Source organism: Falco cherrug, chromosome 4 (assembly GCF_023634085.1).
Source record: "Falco cherrug isolate bFalChe1 chromosome 4, bFalChe1.pri, whole genome shotgun sequence".
NCBI classification, from domain to species: Eukaryota; Metazoa; Chordata; class Aves; order Falconiformes; family Falconidae; genus Falco; species Falco cherrug.
In genome coordinates, this window is record NC_073700.1 from 109013086 (window position 1) to 109033501 (window position 20416).

Below are 20416 nucleotides of genomic sequence, written 5' to 3' on the forward strand. Positions count from 1 at the left end.
ATATGTCTGATAAATAACTCCCATTTCAATTTATTTTTTGCAAATCATAGAATGGTTTGGGTTGGAGGAGACCTTTAAAGATCATCTAGTCCAACCCCTCTGCCATGGAGGGGACTAGATTACCACCATGTCTGGAGAAAGTATAGTATAAGAATTCTGATTTTTCTCACTCTGCTTAAAGCATCTTCTGCAACACATTTTATCTTCCAGGAAATTTATAGTACATTATTTTAGACATGATTACATAATACTATTATTCTTCTCTATTTCTGTGGCAAAGAACTATATATTTGGAAAAATTCCTAATGTTTAATTACATCAAATGTTCAAGACGTCGTATCAGAGGAACCTGTTTACCCTCTGCTCCAGTAATACCTTAATTTCTTTTAACATTCCTGTAAGGTTGAGGAGGTATTCCTTTCCATAATTTACAGCTGGTAAACTGAGGCCAAGAGAGGCCAAGACATTTGCCAAAGATCATAAAGAAATCAGTAGTGAACAAGAAACCAAAGGGAACCCTCCTAGGTCCAGGCTAGCACTTTAACAATTTCTGATGTTGCTTTCTGTCCATCATCCGACATCCACTTGATTTTATTTGTTCTTTGACAGATTTTCTGTTTTCTTACAACCAGAACATGTTTTCCCTGCTTACAGTGCCTGTTCTCTGAAGAACTTGACAAAGCCGTCTGTTTTTTGTCATTTCTGAGTGACAGAGGGCAGCGTTAGAAGTAGCAGTCATTTTCCTGGTTTAACCTTCCCAGGATATACCCCTCTTTTCCGCGTTCCATGCAAGCATCTTGAAATACTCTGCTAAGCCCAGTATATAACATCAGCGAAAGCGAACCGGGAGTGTATCCCCTTCCACTCCATCAGTTCTGGTCCCCACGCAGTAGAACAGTCTCTTGCATTGGTGCAAGCGGAGATTTCCTTCTGAAAATTGCCCGCGGCAGCCCCAGTTCCCTGCATTAACACTTGGAAACAGCTTGTATTTCGTGAGCAGTACATCAGCCACTGCTTGGGAACGGCGATACAAGGGGCATTCCTTTACAGAAAACAAGTGGTTTGCTACATTTTAAAGTAAGATTTAAAAATAAATAAAGAAATCAACACAGATCTTTCCTCTCTCATTGTCTGCTTCTGGAAAGGAAGCGTGAGAGTAGATCTTCAAGGTATTCACCCCAGGGAGAGGAGGAGAGCTTCTGAATGGGTCTGTGGCCCATGGAAAGAACAGCACTCGCAACAAATCTCAGTGATACGCAACCTTGGGTTTCAGTCAGGAAAAATGACTGAACGCACCCTCTGGCACATCAGCCCCAAAAGCTTACAGGAAAAGGAGGAGACAAAGACAACAGAGCGGCTAGGTCTGCACAAGGAGCAGCAAGGAAAGCTGTTAGACACAGGCACATCAGGACAGCTGTGCAGGGGAAGGAGCTGTATCCACTCAGGACAGCAGTTGTTCTCTGGAGCCAGGAAGCTGGGCTCCATTGCTGATAGCCAGGTGGCTCTGCCAAAAGGCAGAATGGCACCAGGATTGTGTTTCAGTGTCTTGGAGATGCTAGGAAAGGGTTGGCGCCCTAGGAAGCTCTTCCTCCAGGAGAAAATACAAGACAGACAAGAGCTGTGGGCCTGATCTCTTTCCCCAACACAGGAAGACCTCCCAAAGTCCTGGAAAATCATTGCTACAGAGCAAAAATGAGCCAACTGAATGATCCTGGTGCTAAGCAAGCCAGTCATTTTGTTCCCTTTGGGTGTAAACTACATCACTCTCCTGAAGCTAGATGCAGGGCATAGGCACATCTGGCACTGTCCACTTCCAGCCCTCCAGCCAGGACTTTCCTTCAGTCTCTTTGTTCAGCAAACCGAGAAACTCAACACTTACACTACACTAGTTGAACCTCTATTTGCTCCACACATAAGGCCTATCTAATGCCAGCAAGCAAGGAGTGTTTGTGAACAAAATTCTGGACACACTCTATTGCTTTTAAGAAAGGGGACTGCAAATAAAACACCTATTTTCTTATCCTCACATACTCATGCTCTTACTGTGCCAAGTATTTTAAATGTCAGCTCCTCGGGATTATCTCAGAGCTGTATGACCAACTCCCAAACTATGTACATCAATGGGAATATCAGTGGTTCCACAGCACATTCAAACTCACCCTGAAACACTGCAAATGAAAGACTGTGGGTTTAGGATCGCTTTTTAAACCAAACATTTATTTTCAAAGATAAGAGAATGGTTATTGCCATGCTAAAAGCTGAATACAAAATTACTATATATATGGTAGCTTTAAAATATATCACTCATTTATACTTCTTTAAGAGGAAAAAAAATTTGGCTGTAGTTGCAATCAGTCTTAATTCATTCTTTATTGCTGCTCTGGTTCTGTGTTATTTGAGCTGGTTTAACTGTTAAAAGCGTTTCAAATGTTCACATGGTCTGCATTAGGTTACAGAATAAAAGTAAGTACAACCCACCAAATGTAACTTTCTGAAATGTAAACCACATGAATTTGATTTCTTTGTGGTACAACTTTAATTGGGTTCAGAGGTCTTTCGGTCTTACCTGTCTATCTGCTCTCTGATGGCCCGACCTGATAAAGCTAATACAAAGAATCTGAGAATGTGATCCAAACTGATTATCCTCAGTTACAGTACATGGCTTTATTCTTGACAGTAACAGCCCTTTAGCCTATTTCATTTTTAGGCTGCAAGTTTGAACCCTGGAGACACTACTGAACTGGGAGTGGAAATGTCACAGCTTGTAGTAAAAGATCACGTCCCCTTGCAACTCTGCAAAACTAGAGAACCAGAGGGAAAGAGAGCATCTAGGTGCAACTGTAAGAGATGACGTATCCTAGAAAAAATGAATGAGCGTGTGCATATATGTATACCTTGCACTGTCACAGCAAATGTCAATACAGAGACATCCAACACACCCTATGTTATGGAGAAGTGACTGCAAACAGAAATTACAACAAAGCCTGAAATCTTCAGGGACTGATCTTCAACTGATTTCGGATTGTAATTTTTTTTTTTTTCTTTTGACAATACACTGCATTGCCTTAATGACAATAACTCATCAGTTGCTCAAGTCTCTGTTGCACTGCCTTGTGCTACGTGCCTTGCTGGAGTGAAACAACAGTATTGCTGCTTCCCATCCAGAAAAGCTCATCATATCTCAGTAACAACATGGAAGGCACTGTACAACAGGTATACTCACCTTGTAATCCTGTGACCTAACTTGTAAACAAAGACCTGCATCAGCTTCTGGGAGCAGTTCTTGGCTAAAGCAGACAGCTCAGGAGAAATGTAGGAAGAAAGGGAGCAGCATGCTGAAATACTAGAAGTCCCTTTGCCTGGGTAGCTTGTTTTCTTGGTTTGGGAATGCACAGCCTCAGTTTTGAAAAAATAGCATAAAGAAGTGCCCATAGTTCTTGGAAGAAGACACCATAGAAAGGAACACTCAGCAGACCCAGTAATAACATAACCCAATATTGAAAATTACTCAAGTGTAACTTCCACTGCAATTCAGAAGTTTCATTCAAATAAGTAAATCACTAACAAGTAAAAACATTACAAGCCATCATCTAGTTCAGGCAAATTACATTCTCTTTTCCCTACTGGAAAACAAAAACAAAAAAATAATTGATTTTCAAAGCCAATGTAGTAAATTTTTTTAGGTTAATATTTTTCATCCTATTCCCCCAAAGCTGTTGCTGCCTTTATAATTTTTCTACAGTTCTATTACAGTGCACTGTTCTGTACTGGTAGAACTGTTCTTCCAAGTAATTTCCACTGGTGAACATACGAGCACTAACAAATGAGGTCCTTTAATTAGTTCCAGGTTTTTCCAATAAGCGGTGTTGGCAATACAGCTTTTAGCAATCTGTCCATCACACAAATAACAAGGCAGGGCCTGTAAACATGGCAGGGGTGTCTCCATTTTCCTGTTCGTATAATGGGCAAGCAGGAGTAAGAAGGAAATGTATACCTCAGTGGTGGGTTTTTATTGTCAACATGGAATAGTTTTTTTGGCTTCGAGTCATTTACGCTGTCTTCAAGGACACATCTTACCACTTCCCAACTCAGTCATAAGGAAAATTGAACATTTCCAAGGACGTTTCTTCCAAAACAAAAATTGATTTTTTTCCCCCCGGAGGTTTTAAATGTGGTTTTTTGCTTTTGTTCTCAACCCCGGTTTTCTTTTATATATGGGTTTTTGTTTCCCTCTGCATTTATGGGTTCTGCCTGGGTCCAATATTGTTTCTAGCATTTGCTTTATAGGAGTTAAGGCCTCACAACCCTTGATGTTGCATTAATGTGCAACAAAAAGCTCCATGCTACTAGGCTGTGTACAGAAAAAGACCAGACTGGAAGGGACCCCAGCTTTCCCCATAGAGAAATATAGTTTCACTTGATGGCTTCTGGAATGAACTTAGCCTATTATGTTTTATATGGATTTTGAATAAATCCTCTGAGTCACAAATTTCTTATTGGAACAATAGACCTATATACAGGCCAGGGGGAAATCTGGAAGCAAGTATGGGTTTTCTTCCCTGTCGTGGAGCCCAGAATCCATATCTTTCTCCCCATCCATTTAGTATGGCACAAAGGGAACTCACTGCCTGCTTTCTTCCAGCTTTCTTTGCTACTTCACGGTAGAAATACTATGCTGCTTCCTATTTTATTTCCCCACAGATCAAACACAAATCAAAGACACTCCAGGTCTCTTTCCTCTGCAGGCCTGGAATGGACTGCAGAGAAAGAAGAAATTAAAACAGACTATAAAGAAAATTAATTGTAAAGAGGTAAAGTTTTCCACAGAACTCTTCCATTTAGCATATGTATTAACCAGCTTTGATTGTATAATCTACTGACCATTTATTTTCTGAAATATAACCAGTTCCAGTTCACGTCTTCAAATCTAGCATATTTCGCCCAGAATCGGCCACCCTTAACAGCCTGTTGAGTTTAACAGACCTTCTTGTTTCAATTAGTATTTTAAAACTACTGCTGCCTTTTGCCCACTTTCATAATGCCCATTTACATGTGCTGCCCAAAAAAGTTACATCAACAACACATAGCGATAATGAATTAACAAAGTCCAGCATATCCAAAGAGAGATTTCTTCAGGCACATTAAGTCAGCAGTTTCTCTCTCCAGGGGCAGTTTCCAGTAACAGCGCAAAAACACTTGCTAAGAACACAAGCTTTACCCACGAGTACATCAGGAAAGTTTTCTGCACGCAGCTTTGCCCAGATGTTCCAGGAGAGCATCACCACTGAGATCTGTGCATCTCTTAAACATCTTCGAGTGCAAGATGTGGGACAACCCTACCGCACATTACAAGCCAGGGAAAGATGGTATGAGAAACCACCTGGCAGAAAGGGAAGCCAGATGCTCAAGTGTAGCTAGCACTTGCTTCCAAAGTGTTTGAAGGATTTAAAGCCCTCCCACCAGCCCAGACAGCACCTTGCAGCTGAAATGCAGTGGCATGGTTGCTCTCTAGACACCAGAGACAGCAGTCTAACTAAGACATGACAAGCAACATCCCCTATATAAGGACTAATATAAAGGGAGAAGCTTCACTGATTTGTTGTATAAATGCCAGCTACAGGTGTGAAACTGGATGCTCACAGCAGCGCAAGCTAAAAGCCCAGTCAGCTGAGATTTAACCAACCTGGATAACCATTTCATTACTCTTTAAGAAACTTCATTATGTTCTCTACTTGTATTCTTTTTAGGTCATCTAACTTTCAAAGGTGGGGTCATCGTGTCTTTGCCTAGGAAATCATAGACATCTCTGTGAGGGGAAAAAAAGGAAAAAGAAAAAAAAAAAAAAAAAAAAAGAGAGATGTTTGAAGATATCCAGGCCCTAAATAAAAATGCTTAATGTGTCAGGAATGCTGCGAACAACATAGCTCTAAACAAACAATGAATGGTCTTCACAGAAAATTGTGAATTTGTCAACACACTATAACACCAAAAATGTCAGGTTGTACATGAACCTGCACCAGGGATCTTTAGGGACTATTAGGTGTACATAATCACTCTCAGAACTGCCATGAACTGAATAAATGGTTCAGAACAACTGGTCTACTAAGAAGTCAGGATTAACATATCTGACCTCTAACCAGGTCTAGAAAATTTTAAGTTTCTTAAAGAAAACTTACAAGGATCAAAAGCTACTAATTTAATTAAAGAAATCATGGGACTAGAAGCACCAGAAGAATTTCTGTCTAGGATGATTTCATGCTAACTGTGCCTTTTTGTTAATCTCAAAAAAAAAGAACAAGAAATATAAAGACACAAGTAAGAAAAGGTAGAAAACAAACAACAGACACACCTTTTTTCTTATATCAAATGTTTGATATGGACACATGGTATTTCAATTTATAGGGTTAAAAAGAAGGAAGAATGTTATTTTGAGCCTTTACATTTACAGCACCAGTCAGCCTGGATGCTACGGTTAAAGAACTAGGTAAAAGTAACATAATATAAATCAGAATTCCCCAGGAAGTACATACAATTCTCTAAAGACTGTCAAATAAGCTAGGGATTTGGATTTCACTCATTTGGAGAATTGTCCACTGAAAACATTTTATTACCTTGCCAAGATTTTATGGACCCTATCAGAACAGCTGTGATTCACTTCACTTGCAGCAGAGGAAGCTGGTAATAGCTCAAAGATTGCCCCCTTCATTTCATAAACCAATTAGGACCTGGATCCTACAACTGGAGTAACACAACCCCTTTCTTTACTGGCAAAATTCCACTTCATTTATGTGAGCTCGGAATAAACATCTCTGTTGGCAGAATACAGATGCTCATAACAGCAAATGTTTTTAAAAAAAACACTGTAATTTTTTCCTTCTTCCAAGGAACACTCTTCCTGCACCCATCAAAATGAACACTTCGCAATCTACCTGCAGGTTCTGCCTAGCTACCAGTTCCTTGCTCACCTCAGCAATTTTTTACTAAACATTGCTAAGAGAATTTAAAATCATGGTTTACCATGGGGAACTTTGCTAGAAGGTCTCCAAAGCGACAGATTCCTTTAAATTGTATTTTCTTTCTAAATCAAGCACGATTTCCATTTTTTTAACAGAAGTCATTTTGGTGATGTCATCTTATATTTAACTATGCTTTTGATTTAAATTGTATTTTGGTTTGTTTGTTTGTTTGGGTTTTTTTCAAACATGCATTTGGCCTGTCTGTAAGTATAAATAAAACCATATATATGCCTTACATGGCACCATATTGTACCACTGATTTCTAAAACTCACCTCATCAATTAATAGGGAAGCCTACTTTTACAGGTGGTAACATAGGATCCATATATTTTACACATAGTCTGTAATTTCTGTGTTTTCCCCCAGGTATTTCTCTCTGAACTATTGTCATTGGTTTTCAGCCAGGTTCCAGCTTAAAAAAAAAAAAAACAGCCAGAAAAAACATTAACACTTTACTAACTTACAGTAGTTTACTAATTTACAGTATGTTTTTATATGTCTTTGAAAGCATTCAAAAAGACACTGGTAAGACAAACCGTATAAAACCAAGGTGGTTTCTGTTCAGCACATCAATGCCAATTCCCTTATTGAAACAGATACAAACATAACTTCTTAGTGGGTAACTAAATTTTTATCAGAGTTCTTTGCACGTAAAGGTCTTCATTTTTTTACTCACTCATTACAGCCACTGTGCCACCCCCAGGCAAACATTTAAGCCCTTCTTTGAACTGACATGGTGTGAGGCAGCATCCCAAAGTTTGCTATTTCTCTGGAACCTGCAAATTACTCTCTTAAACAAAAAGAAAAGAAATAAATAAAAAAGCCTTACACCAAACAAAGTCTATATTGTTTGAGTTAGTGCTTTACTGTGCCTTAGTTACCTGTCAAACAGGCTGACACTTGGATAAAACACATACTGGAATCACCCATCAGGGCAAGTTAAGTGCAAACCTGTGATGAAGAGCAGAGCTATGCAATTTGGCTGTGCCGAGCTCTAATGATCATTTCTGGTCTAGGAAAGCTTGATCTGTTGCATCAAACCGACTGCAATGAGATCCTCTTCCATCCGAAAATGATTTTACATCTGTTTTAGTTCAAAGGGTCATATAAATCAGAAGCTCTGACTATAAATTTTGATAACACCTTTAAAGAAGATTTATACAGTGTGTATTTTTTATATATATATATATACACACACACACACGAGGTATGTAAGAGATACCAAGCACTAAAATTAAGCAATCAATGCTGTATTTTCCAAGTTCTGTATATCATATTTTAAGTCCTATTTATGACTTACTCTGATGTGAGAGCCAACCTATGTCCATGAAAGCTTGGCATTTCTGTTCAGATACAGTTATGGGTGCAGCACGCTATTCTGACCTCCCGTTCCTATAGTTCTTGGGCAGGACAAGCTTTCCAGAACGGAAACATCATGATCCATTTCTTAGAAACCACTTCTAGAAGAACTGGCTTGAGCGTGGGTTTGCTGCCTATCTGAAATGACCATCAGGAGAGGGAGAGGGCTGATTCCTCTTCATAACAAAAGACAACCATCCTAATGAGAGTCGATGGCCAGCAAGTCACACAATATCCTGACACTTTTTTGTGTGTGTTCCTGCTGTAAACAAGCAACACTTCTAATAAGCTTAGGACTTTTGTCAAGTAGAAAGTATGAGGCATAAAATATTGTGGTTATTAATAAATTTAACCAACATGTAGAACAAGCGCATAACTTTCAGGGTAACAGCTGACTTCAAGTCAGATAAGGAACACACTAAACCTTCTCCATTCCTGGTTGACAGGCTATTTATTATCTGGCTAATGATCCTCCTTTCAGACCCCTGAAAGTCATCGTGATATATGTCAGTACTTTCTAACCCCTCCCTAGGCCTTACAGCAAGAAAGGGTTTTTGGGAAGGCATGGGAGGATGTGGTTGGGGATGGAAGAGCGATGTCGTGAACAATCACCCCTTTGTGCGGTGTCTGACACACAGACCAGCGCTGTTTGCTCTTTTTCTTCCTGACTCAGCAGTGTTGGGAGAGATTGAGTCAGCAGCTCCTCAACATGCCGATGCAAACAACAACAGGGGAGGCTGGGGAGCAGGCAGAGCTTCCATGCGTCACATGCGGAGTGGCACAGTTTGGTCTGCAGGTCAACGTGCAGACCTGGGCAGCTGCTAGCTAAAACGGATGAACCAGCTTGAGAGGATCCGTCTATCAGACTCCCATTTTCTTCCACACCACTCTTGTCTACTAGCCGTAAGCTATGAGACAACTTGCTCCTGTGAAGGGCTTACTTGTCGTAATTTCCTAAGTAATTCACCTGAGCATCCCAGAGACTTTTGGCTACTGCGCACATGTGGCTTGATAGGATTCCGTGTTAAGCCTGGCCAAGGTCAGTGTAGTAGAAGGGACTACAGAAAACACGCCTGAGCATAAACAGAAGAAAAAGAAGCAGGAGCATTAAACAGAGACTAAAGCCCAACTTTGAATACAAAGACGGGGGGAAAAATATTTGGACAGAACGGTGCTGTCAGATGCTTTCTCTTCCCACCTCTCCCTTTTCCTGCCCTTCCAGTGATCTGACTGATGTTCTTACATCCTGCGCAACCAAGGCATGGAATGGATCTGATCAAGTAACTGAGAGGTCATTTCGTACTTCATTTCTCACTGCACAGTTCTTCTCATCTAACAACATACTGTGGTGCTTCAGTTCAAATACATGAGTTGGAACAGAGGCTTTTATCCCCAGTTTCCTGGAAAGGGAACTGGTCTTTGAATTTAATAAAAGCACATCATTCCATGGCCTCTTTGATGCTATGCACTCCTCCAACTTACTAGCAGCTTAAAGAGATACTTTCTCTAGCATGTACAAAGACCCTTCTGAGTTACCAGCCTATTTCAAGTGCCTTCCAGAACTAGACGTATTATGGACGTTTCTGCCCATGAACATCTCTTACAGGAGACTTTCCTGTTTCTTCAAGCTATAAAGGATGATAGCAGGATACTGTGAGAACTCAACCAGCAGCTGCAGTCTCAGATAGCTTGCTGCTGCGGTAAAATCCCTGTGCCGGCCACAGAACAGCTCTGTCCCTCTGTCATTTTGGGTCCCCCAGATTAAGGCTACAGCTGAGAAGGTTTTTTTCATTTTCTCATTTTCCCCATCCCCAAGGCCAGTCACAATGAGTTTGCTCTTCATTGTGTCACCAAACCTCTGTTAGTCCCATTACCTGCAGTTTTCATGACCACTCCATTTCCCATGCCCCTCTGCTTGGAAAGCGTTTGAACCCCACAAAAAGATTATAAACTGGAAACAGAGAAAGACGTATGGCATCATGAGAAGGAAGAGAGAGGCACAGGAAAGAAGTGCACAGGTGTTAAAACGAATGCTGCATGTGGGGACTGAAAGGCTGTCCTCCAACTGGCACCATGATTCTTTGGTACTACAAAGGCACCAGAGGCATCTTCCAAACCCCTTTTGTTGCCTTCTCCTACCTGCTTGCATTTCACCAAATGTGGTTGCAATTTTTTCCTTCTGATGCTGTGCCAGAAGACCATCTTATGTTGATTAAAATGCTCTACAACACTTTGAAAACAGATAATCTACATCACATGGTTAGTACTCTATGTCCACTTCAGAGTCAGAGTTCACTGAAACTGGACTCACATCTCCCTGTCCATTTAGTAAAACATTAAAAACTGGCTAGATCTGTGACAACCCTCAGTCCTCCCGTGTTCTCTTTCAGCTACAGAGATGTACCAGGGAGTTTCAAGCTGGAATAATTACTAGTTCTGTCTGCCACTAGCTTGAAAAACAGCAGCAGGTTACTTTCTCCAGGAATGCTGAGCTGTTAGGCTGCAGCCACCTACAGTCTTTGCTGGTCTGAAAAAGCCATCTTACCTAGCAAAAGACGTGCCCAGATAAAGCGCCCAGTGTACTGCATTGTCACCAATTTGTCTGACCATAATTTTCACATACGTGGCTGAATACTCAGTCACTGAAAAAATTGAGTTATTTAAAAAAAGACAAGCACTGCTATTGTACAACCTAGTTCAGAGTCCTGTATCTTGAGCTGATTCAGCTTATCTGCCTTTCTATACCTTTGACAAATGCATGTCGTATATCATTTTTTCTCCCCTTCCTCCATATGCCTTACTGCTTTTCCTGCATCTTATCTCTAAATGATGTGCTATTAATCAGCCAAAGACACCCTTCACTGCTAAGTGTTCCTCAACTGATTTTTCATCAGCACAAGTAGTTACTAGTTACAGCATTCCTCCCACATGCTAAAGCTTGGGGGGGAGGGAGAAGGGATGGCAAGGAGGCTAGAAAGACTGCCTCAACGCATAAATACTATCTGGGACCTTTATCCCAAACTGTCAGTTTGCTGTAATGATAATGTTGCTGTTTGTTCTCAACCAAGGTACATGGTGGGAGGAAAGTGGGACTGCACCCTGTCTTATTTTTTAAGTTATTAACCTTCATGCTCTTCCCTTTTTCTGATTAACTTGGCTGGATGCCCGTTCAGTAGTAGCTGAAGCTTAGTACCTGAAACAATGTGTGTATATACACTGTGCCAGTAAGGCTTGCCCAACAATGCTCATTTTGTCATGTTTTCCCATGCCTTGTGTCAATATCTCATTTTATATGCAAGCCCCCGGAGCCAGAGTACAGGACCGGGAAAAAAGAGGCGCAGGGGAAGGGAGAGGGGGAGAGGGATGGAGGGAGAGGGCAGAAAAAGACGGAGAGAAGAAAGTGGGGGAAAATTACATCCCTTGGGAATGTCAGCTGCTGTGAACTCGCCCAGTCCTCACCACGAAACCAGCTGCGTGCAGGCACAGGTGGGTCCCATTCTCTGTTACTACAGCACAGCCCATGAGCAGGGTCTAAATGAAGACTTTCATTGCTATTCCCTGTTTTCATTGGAGTAAGTCCATCACAAACATTTGCAGGTGGCTTGGCCATAGTCTGACACTAAAATATTTTTGGTTGTGATAAAAATCAGAATATTGCTACAAGATGGTTCTATATAACCTTTAGGGCTTAATCCTGCTCTTACAGTGAGAGTTTTACCCCGTTGCTCTCTGCTGGTTTTATTGCTCATTAAAAGACATATTCCCTGGAACAATTCTTCACGGTAAGGACTCATCTACCCTTTGGGGCAGCTTCAGATGGGTGTTTTTTTTTAAAAAAAAAAAGGGAAAACCCAACCCAAAACCACTGATTTAAGCACCTCAGAATTTGGGCTTGTTAAAAAGTTGAATCACCTCAACTTTGTACGGCCAAATCAAAACCACCAAACTTTGCAGAACATTTTCTGAATCTATCTGGATTTTTCTTCAGTTGTCTAACATGGAAACCATTGCCCAGTCTGTATTCCTTGTGAAGGGCTCTTGGATATAATTCTTAGCACGTTTAGAAGGATAAGATGAAGATAAATTGAAATGACAAGATACGTTCTTCGAATAAAATAAAACAGGCACCACAGGGAAAAGACCGAAGGAAAAGAAGACAAACAAGGATGCTCAACAATTTGGCAAGCAGATGAAGTTGAAAATTCAGCAATTATCTCCTAGGACACACCATGAACAAAAACCAAAACCTCCTAGGAAGAGGGAAGAATGTGGAACAGAGTATGCTGGAGGTCACACTATAAGTCTCATTCACACACCAACTCACACCGAGACTAAAATGCTGACAATTGCCTCCCAATAGAGCAGCTTTAGAGTCAGACTTAGGAAACATTGGTGTGATTCAGTCACGGGGAGAATTAAGATATGTCATCACAAAGTTTCCCAAGTGAGACACTCACCACTGACTAGGAAATAGGCCTTTTTATCCTGAACTCCTCCAACTTCAGAGATTCTAATCACCGTGGCCCCGAACCAATGCAAACCTAAAACCTGACTGACAGGGTCTTGCAAAACCACATGCAGTTTTTTTCTCATTATATAGAAACAATTGTTTGGAAGCCAAGTACATTCCCATATAAAAAACCTCACCACTGAGTATTAAAAGTTGTTTGGTGTTTTTTTAATTATTATTTTTAATTAGGATCTTAATTACCACTAGACCTATTAAGTCACAATTTGAACAGGAGCTTAATCATCCTTAACCAAATAATGGCATTAGCAGTTTTTCTTTCTTAAACTGAAAAAGAAACTTGTTTCTTCTTCCCAGCCCCCTGTATTTGAACAGAATGGGACATAAGACAACAACTTTCTTGTACTCACAGACCAACGGTATTGCACACGAAATCCCAGTTGGACACTGTTTTGTCACTACATAACATATACAAAGGCACATCTATCAAATATCTTTACCTGACCCATACCATCAAATTTCTATATTAGGAAGAAAATCCTGAAATAGTAGTAAAAAGGAAAATAGAGGAGCTTCTCCAGGAGCACAAAACTGGGGCAGCACATGGAATCTGTGTCCTGTGTGTGGCTAGGTAACCCTTCCGGAGCAGTCAGTGCCACAGGCCATCCTGCCACCATGGCACTGGGAGACACACAGCCTGCGGTCTACAACCTCCCCCAGCCACCAAGAATCTTGAAAGAAAACTCAAGAAGAACTGGATTTTGGCTTTTCAATGCCAGGATTTCTTTTTTCGATTTTACTCTGAAGAGACTGCGAGTTGTTCATCAATTATTTAGACAATGACTGGGGACAGAGACTGCTTTTGCACTTACCATATAATGGATATGACCAAATTACAAATTACAGATGATGAATCTAGGCTCCTGCTCCTTTCTTAGTCCACTGATATATCGTTTTATCCATATATTTTCATGCATACACTCAGCCTACACCCCACACACCCCCCCCCAAATCCTTAGAGTTGTGTGAGGAAAAAAACTGTACCCTCAAACCATCTGGGCAGTTTCTGTGTAATTAAAAACAAGTTATTGTGACTTACGAGGACCTGATGTTTGCTGGAAGTAACCAAGAGTACAAAACAAGGATGTTTTTGTTCACACAGTTCTCCAAACATGAGCACACAATTGGTATTCAAGCCAATACAATAAGCATCCATACTGTCAATTTATGGGAATAAATATGGATCCATCATCACAAATTGAGCAACTGTTTGAGAAACAGAGGTTTCTGTGCCAAACTCCATTTATCTTGATGGTCTTTTTATTTTGTCTTGTAGCATTCTTCAGTTAAACACAGTACGTAGGAAACAGCTCAATCCCACAGAGTACCCAGGATTCCCATTGAAGGAATTGCAAGGATCAGCTTCAGAAATGCCCTTTCTTCCCAGAGCACTTATAAAAACAACATGAACTTTGAATGTAAGCAGACAAAAACAAAAAACTGGATGGAGAAAGCAGGAATTCCCTGCACGTAACAGCATTCTGCCCCTTTTGAACGAAAGCATCAGGTCTGGAGTACCTGGCTGTTCGCTCCCAGTCTGCAACAGATGTTGCAGGCATCCTTGCTGCATCCTTGCAGGATCAAGTGCAAACTCCATAACCTCAAGAACCACCACGAGGACAACATCTGGTCCTGCATGCAGCTGCTGGAGCCAAAGAACTGGAAAAATGAGCAAATGGAAATGGACTCACCCAATCTGTCGATTTGTGGAAGGTGCTTGTGTAATGACCGAACTGGACTGTGGAGATGGCATGGCTTGTTGAATCACAACGCTGGTGTCGTGGTTTGGCATCCTTGTATTTGTCAGCTGGTGAGATCCAGGTCCTGCCATTGCTCCTCCAACTGTGTTATGCATGGAGATATTCTGTGAAAAGAAGGGAAATGGGAGATGGTGAAGGAAAATGAAAAAGAAATAAATGTCTTATCTTGAATAGAATTAGAAATCTGAAAGTATCAACAATAAGAAAAGTTACTGGCTCTTGGGAAATCCCAAGTCAATAGATCTTGTTGTAACAAAGAATAATAAAGAAATGAAAAATAACTGTTTACTTTTACAGGGCAATATAAACAGAAAAAAACCCTGCAAGTTGACTAATCACTCTTCTGCGATTCTGACTAGTGATTTATAATGAGGATATTTAGCACATATGCTCCTAACTGAAGATGATATATATTTTGTTTGAAAATTACTCCCGTGGTGAGTGCAGGGCACCTTGATTTACTAGATGGGTTGTTTACTGTGTACCAGGTCTGTTTAGGCTGACAAGCAAATCAAGTTTTATAGTCCCAAAGTAACAAACAGCACACGGCAACATCACAGAACAGCTATTTCTATTAGCCTCCATATATTTTGTAGAGCAATAATATCCCAGAGGCCTAGAATAATAGCGCTGTATTTGCACATATATAACCTTTGCTTCAGGTAACTTGGAGCCCTTAAAAAGTTCTTTTTTTAAAAGCAAGTTCACAGATAACTGATACCCACAGAGCAAACAAGCCACCAGAGACCGGAATACTACTAGGGAAGGAACCACGGGATAAAGCCGTTCTCCTGTTTTGCCAGCACACACAATACACGCTGCTGCTAAACCACAGGGTTTGACTTGGCCTGCGTTTAAAAACAAACAAAACTCTCGAGCCAGAGATAACCCACAGCGTATACATATGAAAAATACGGTAACCTTGAGAGCGTTATTTTTCCTATCAGGCATCAACGTGTGGATTGTTAGCAGTAAGAGGAAAAGAAACTTTCTGCTGTCACCTCACGCTAGGCTGAGGAAAAGGGGGAAAAAACACCTTTACACACACACACTCTGCCACCAAGACTCATGCAAAGCATCTTCCTGACCTCTGCAATACACAGGATTGAAAACTAAAGTTAAATTACATTCAAAATTCCCACTTATGAGCCAATTTCTCTAGGAAGCACTGAAAAAACACAAAATAATGATAGATAAAGCTGGTAAGAAAGGAAACTGTGCTCTGGATCGAATGTGGACAGGCAGACAACATACGGAATCCCAGACCTAAGAGAAAGATTGCATTCTGAACCAAAACAAGAATATCTGAACCAAAACAAGAATAAACCCTTCAGGCAACATTCCTCATGGAAAAGGAGCCAATAATTAGAGGGACCATTGAAGACCTTACTGTCATCCCCCTATCTCCCAATTCTTATATATTTCAGGTGATTTCCCAGACTACTGCAGACACAGGGACCTCTCTGTTTCTTTTAAGGGAGTTGCTGCAGTCTTCATAAACATACAAAGAGGCAGAGGTGCTGCCTACAGCCGCATGGTTAGACCACTCACCAAGTATGAAGAAGATCCAGCTCTGAGTTCCTCTTGCAGCAAATAATCTACACAATATGAATCAGGTTCAGCAGCTCCAGTATTTCTTTAGGAGCATGGATTGGAAGAGGAAGCCAGACCAAGGACATTCACTGTTATTTTTCATAGCCTGGTAGTATGTCATGACCATCAGGCAATAAAAGAGAATAACCTTAGCTATATGGAATTTTTTCCAAAAGAAGTTCTCTCTCATCTACCACATTCCTATCAAAATGTCACTTCTTCAATGGATTAGTTCAGGATTCAAAACCGCACTGACTTTTTTGATCATTACAAGATTTTGCAAAACCAGGTCTAATATCTATCCATCTGCAAGTAAATGTTTTAGCGATATCACTTCCTAAAGCTTCTCCTTTATACTAAGTGTGTGTTTCAATTAAAACCTACCAATAGGTGATATTTACTTGTTTCAAACTTCACCCTCATTTATTGCTCCTTTACACCGGCTCCATAGTTTCTGAATCCTTCCAAACATTCTGCATTGTCTGTTTGCTTTCAGTAGTATGTTTATTAGAGCAAACATTAAATTGCAAGACAGGTATACAGTACTTGCACCTCTGGATCCATAGGGGAGCAACAAAGAAGAAAAGCATCAGTCCCCCACCATGAGTTTATTCCGCAGTGCTGCACAACTGCCCCTTCCCATTGCCAGCACAGATGATGTGCCTTACACGGCTGCTTTGCTTCCAAAAGGGGCTGTGTGCATGGAGCCAGAGCACTGGCATGAAACTGTCCAGGATGCAGAAAGCCTTTCTCTAGGTTACACACTCCAGACCACAGTTTACCAAGAGCTACAGAACATTGATCTGCTACATGGGAGGATCTTTAAAGGAAACATGGATGGTGCCATGAGGCCTGGGAAGGGAAAGGATGCAATCCATCATGAGCTTTAGACAAGTGGCACCCCAGCACTTGCCCAGATTTTGACTGGATTTTGTTGTGCCATGGCAGAGCAGAATTTAAAGATTTGATACCAGATTCCCACGCTCCTAGATCCAGTATTTCCATTTTCTTCTCCTTCTCGTCTCCTTTTCTCCTATAATTCCAGAGCTCTCTAAGGTATAAATGGTATGAATTATGATGGGTATGAAAAAGTTTGTTATCTTACATCCACAAACTTGTAACGCTGTTCCAACGTTTTGATAATTTCCAATAAACTGTAACTTTTCAGAGAAAGTAGGCTGAATACGTGATGCATGGAAAGCAAAAACAGAATGAAAACCTGTCAATGCATCCAGATGTCCATTCTTCTCAGTAATGCAAATGCTGTTGTTGGGCAGGAACTAGACCTTTATACTACGCTGCCAAAAGAAAGTCTAAGATTTCCCAAGAAAATGTCAAACTCAGCACGACTCTTACATTCACAAGAAAAAATTTGGCAACCTCAAAATAATTTACATTGGTGAGATACTTGTGAAGTTACAGAGAAGTTCAAGCAAGTTCATACTCAAATGACAATGCCTATGCTTTGAAAGACAGGAGGAAGGTAATGCACAACAGATCTGACACTAAGCCTGTCTGATCTAGTCATATGCATCATGACATGCAGGATGACTCTATATCACCAGCAAGCAAGACTAGGCTTGTTGCGTGTGTGATGCAGACGGTCTTCAGAACTCCCAAGATGGCCTTGCTGTGTTGAGCTCTGCATCTGATTCTGAATGGATCTGGATAGGATATTAGTGAGCTCCTTGCAGACTCGACTTTGGGCCCTTATAGAAACGGGACAAATTCAGCAACATTGGCCAAAACTGAGACCTACATTTTATAGCTGAATTGTTACTTGGCTAGGCCTCCTCCAGCTCTAATTTTAAGGCGTTCTGTATGCTCTTCCACCAGGGATCCACGAAGAACATCTCACTTTGACTCCCCTTTTCATTCTCCTCCAGCTCTTAAGTCGATGGTTAAGATTAATTGATACTAGGAGGGGAGCTCCCAGCACTCCAACCCAGAGAAGTCACCAGAAGCGACGATGTGGACAGTGCTCTCCGTCTGCTTTTAACACTCCCAAGACCTGTTCATACTCTGAGAGAGTATAACACACACTCAGTTTTCTCAGAGATCTTCACAGCTGTCCTTCAGCATTAGAAAAGGGCATATAAGCTTATTAATATTATCCATTTTATTAAACTGAATCTAAATGTTCACACAGGGAACAGGCCACCCACATGCCAGGAGCTGCAGAGATATGAAAGACATCCCCTGCCCTTAAGATTCATTTAATGGCTCTTAATTAAGATCCAATAAATTAAGAAGAATTTATTTCCTCTAGGACTAAATTTCATCCCCACCAAAGTTCCCAGTCACTCCACTGAAGCAGAAACTAGGAATGTAACACTGAAGAGCTTTTACAGAAACGCTCCCCTCACCCACGCGCTCATACTGTACTCTCCAGCAGTACTTAACATTCAAATAAATAAAACAAAAACCAGCCATATCCATGAACCAGTTTTAAATCAACGTGCTTATTCTCAACCTCTCCAGCTGCAAAAGGAAATGGGATAGATCATTGGCTTGCCTTCTCCCCAGTTACACCGTATCCCCCACTTTAACTTCAGACTTTCAAGAAAACATTTGAGCATTTTTCTCCCACATGCAACCATTTAACTTTGGATAGGCAACACACTTCTTTTTTCTAAAGGCCAAAAACGCCTCAAAGTCATGCTTCCATGTTCTGGTGGAGAGGATTACACATCGCTCCGCAAGAACACACACCCTGTTGGCAAGCGCAGCAGAGAAATGACGGCTCCACAGACACAGGCAAAATACACCCCATGACTCCAGCTACTAACAGTTTCCACTAAACCCTAGTTGTTGCAGAGAAACACCCATCTGTGTCACATGGCACCACCTGCATCACACATCTCCATCTACTGAAAGCAAAGGATGAAGAAGATGAAGCCATCATTTACAATCTCATGGAATATTCTGAGTATCAAGTAAGCATGTCTGTGGTTTTAAACTGTAAGAGCTAGCTTCTGAACCAAAGCCAGCTTATATTTTCCTACTATTCTTTTCTGACTGTGAGGCTTAATGAAAATTGCAAATACCAGTTTTATACAAACTGAAGACTCATTCAGGATTGTTCTGAGTGAGCTTTTCAACAGACCTGTCACCTATAACACCTATAATTGTACATAAATATATTATGCAGACTATTATATAAATTCTAAAGTCAGAAGAGATTTGCCATGAAAAAATGAGAGAAAAATCCAATCCATCTAAACAGACAAAAGCACTTTTTTGAATTTTTTGTTTTCTGCAAAAAAATCATTAAACTATATTTTCCCAAAAAGCAACTTTAAATATTGTTCAGATAATTCCAGAGTAAAGGCTTCAACTTAAAAAAAAAAAAAAGATAGAAATCAAATGCACAGAGATATTTTAGAATTTATATAGCCTGGCCTCTCAATTAACATATTTGAACAAGGATGAATATTCTAAGCTGTCCCACTTTCAGACATTTTACAATTTATGGGGAAAGAAAATACGCATTTGTAACCTAAAGTCTTCTAGAAGGCTCTACAGACCCATGGCACTCAGGGTAACCAAGACACACATTTAAATGGCAGCTACACATTAATTTTTAAGAAGTGTGCAGTAGCATCTTGCCTTATTATGGAAATCGTAACTTCACAATATATATAATACCCACATGAGTGGAAGCCACCAGTGACACACTCACCCATTGCACATGCTGTTTACACATCCAAAGAACCTGCTGGCTTAAAAACTTGGAAGACATCGTCATAAAGAAAATTATAGACTAAATGTAGCAAATAATGCTCCATCAAAATTACTGTTGAATTCTATTGAATTCTCTCCTGACAGAAGATGATGATCATCTCAAAACCAAAGTTATCAAATCTCCCCAGAAAATAAATATTTTATCATTATTCAGATCCATGTGTAAGGAAAACACTCTGATGCCAGCCCATCACAGCTGTTTCATCAGTTACTGGTTTGCAACTTCTGAAGTGTCATAAGCCCAGATCTAAGCTTGCTGTCCACACAAAACCAACAAACATAGCAGGGGAACTAGGGAAGAAAATGGAGATAAAGAATGGATCAGATTGCTAATGCAGTTGGAGGATCACAGGAAAAAGAGTCTATTACAAAGATTTAAATTTTAAAAAAAAAAGAAAAAAGGAAAAAGTACCATT

At 40.5% G+C, this 20416-nt stretch overlaps 1 protein-coding gene across 1 annotated transcript in view; it reads right to left on the reverse strand.

Moving 5' to 3' along the window:
* Positions 1 to 14590: 14590 nt before the first annotated feature.
* The window catches only part of LOC129735883 (cyclic AMP-responsive element-binding protein 5-like), a 40646-nt gene continuing 34820 nt past the window's right edge, over positions 14591 to 20416 (reverse strand). The window contains exon 3 of the mRNA XM_055707655.1: positions 14591 to 14767. Within this exon, the coding sequence (XP_055563630.1) occupies positions 14591 to 14767 (177 nt within the window). The remainder of the gene's footprint in view (positions 14768 to 20416) is intronic.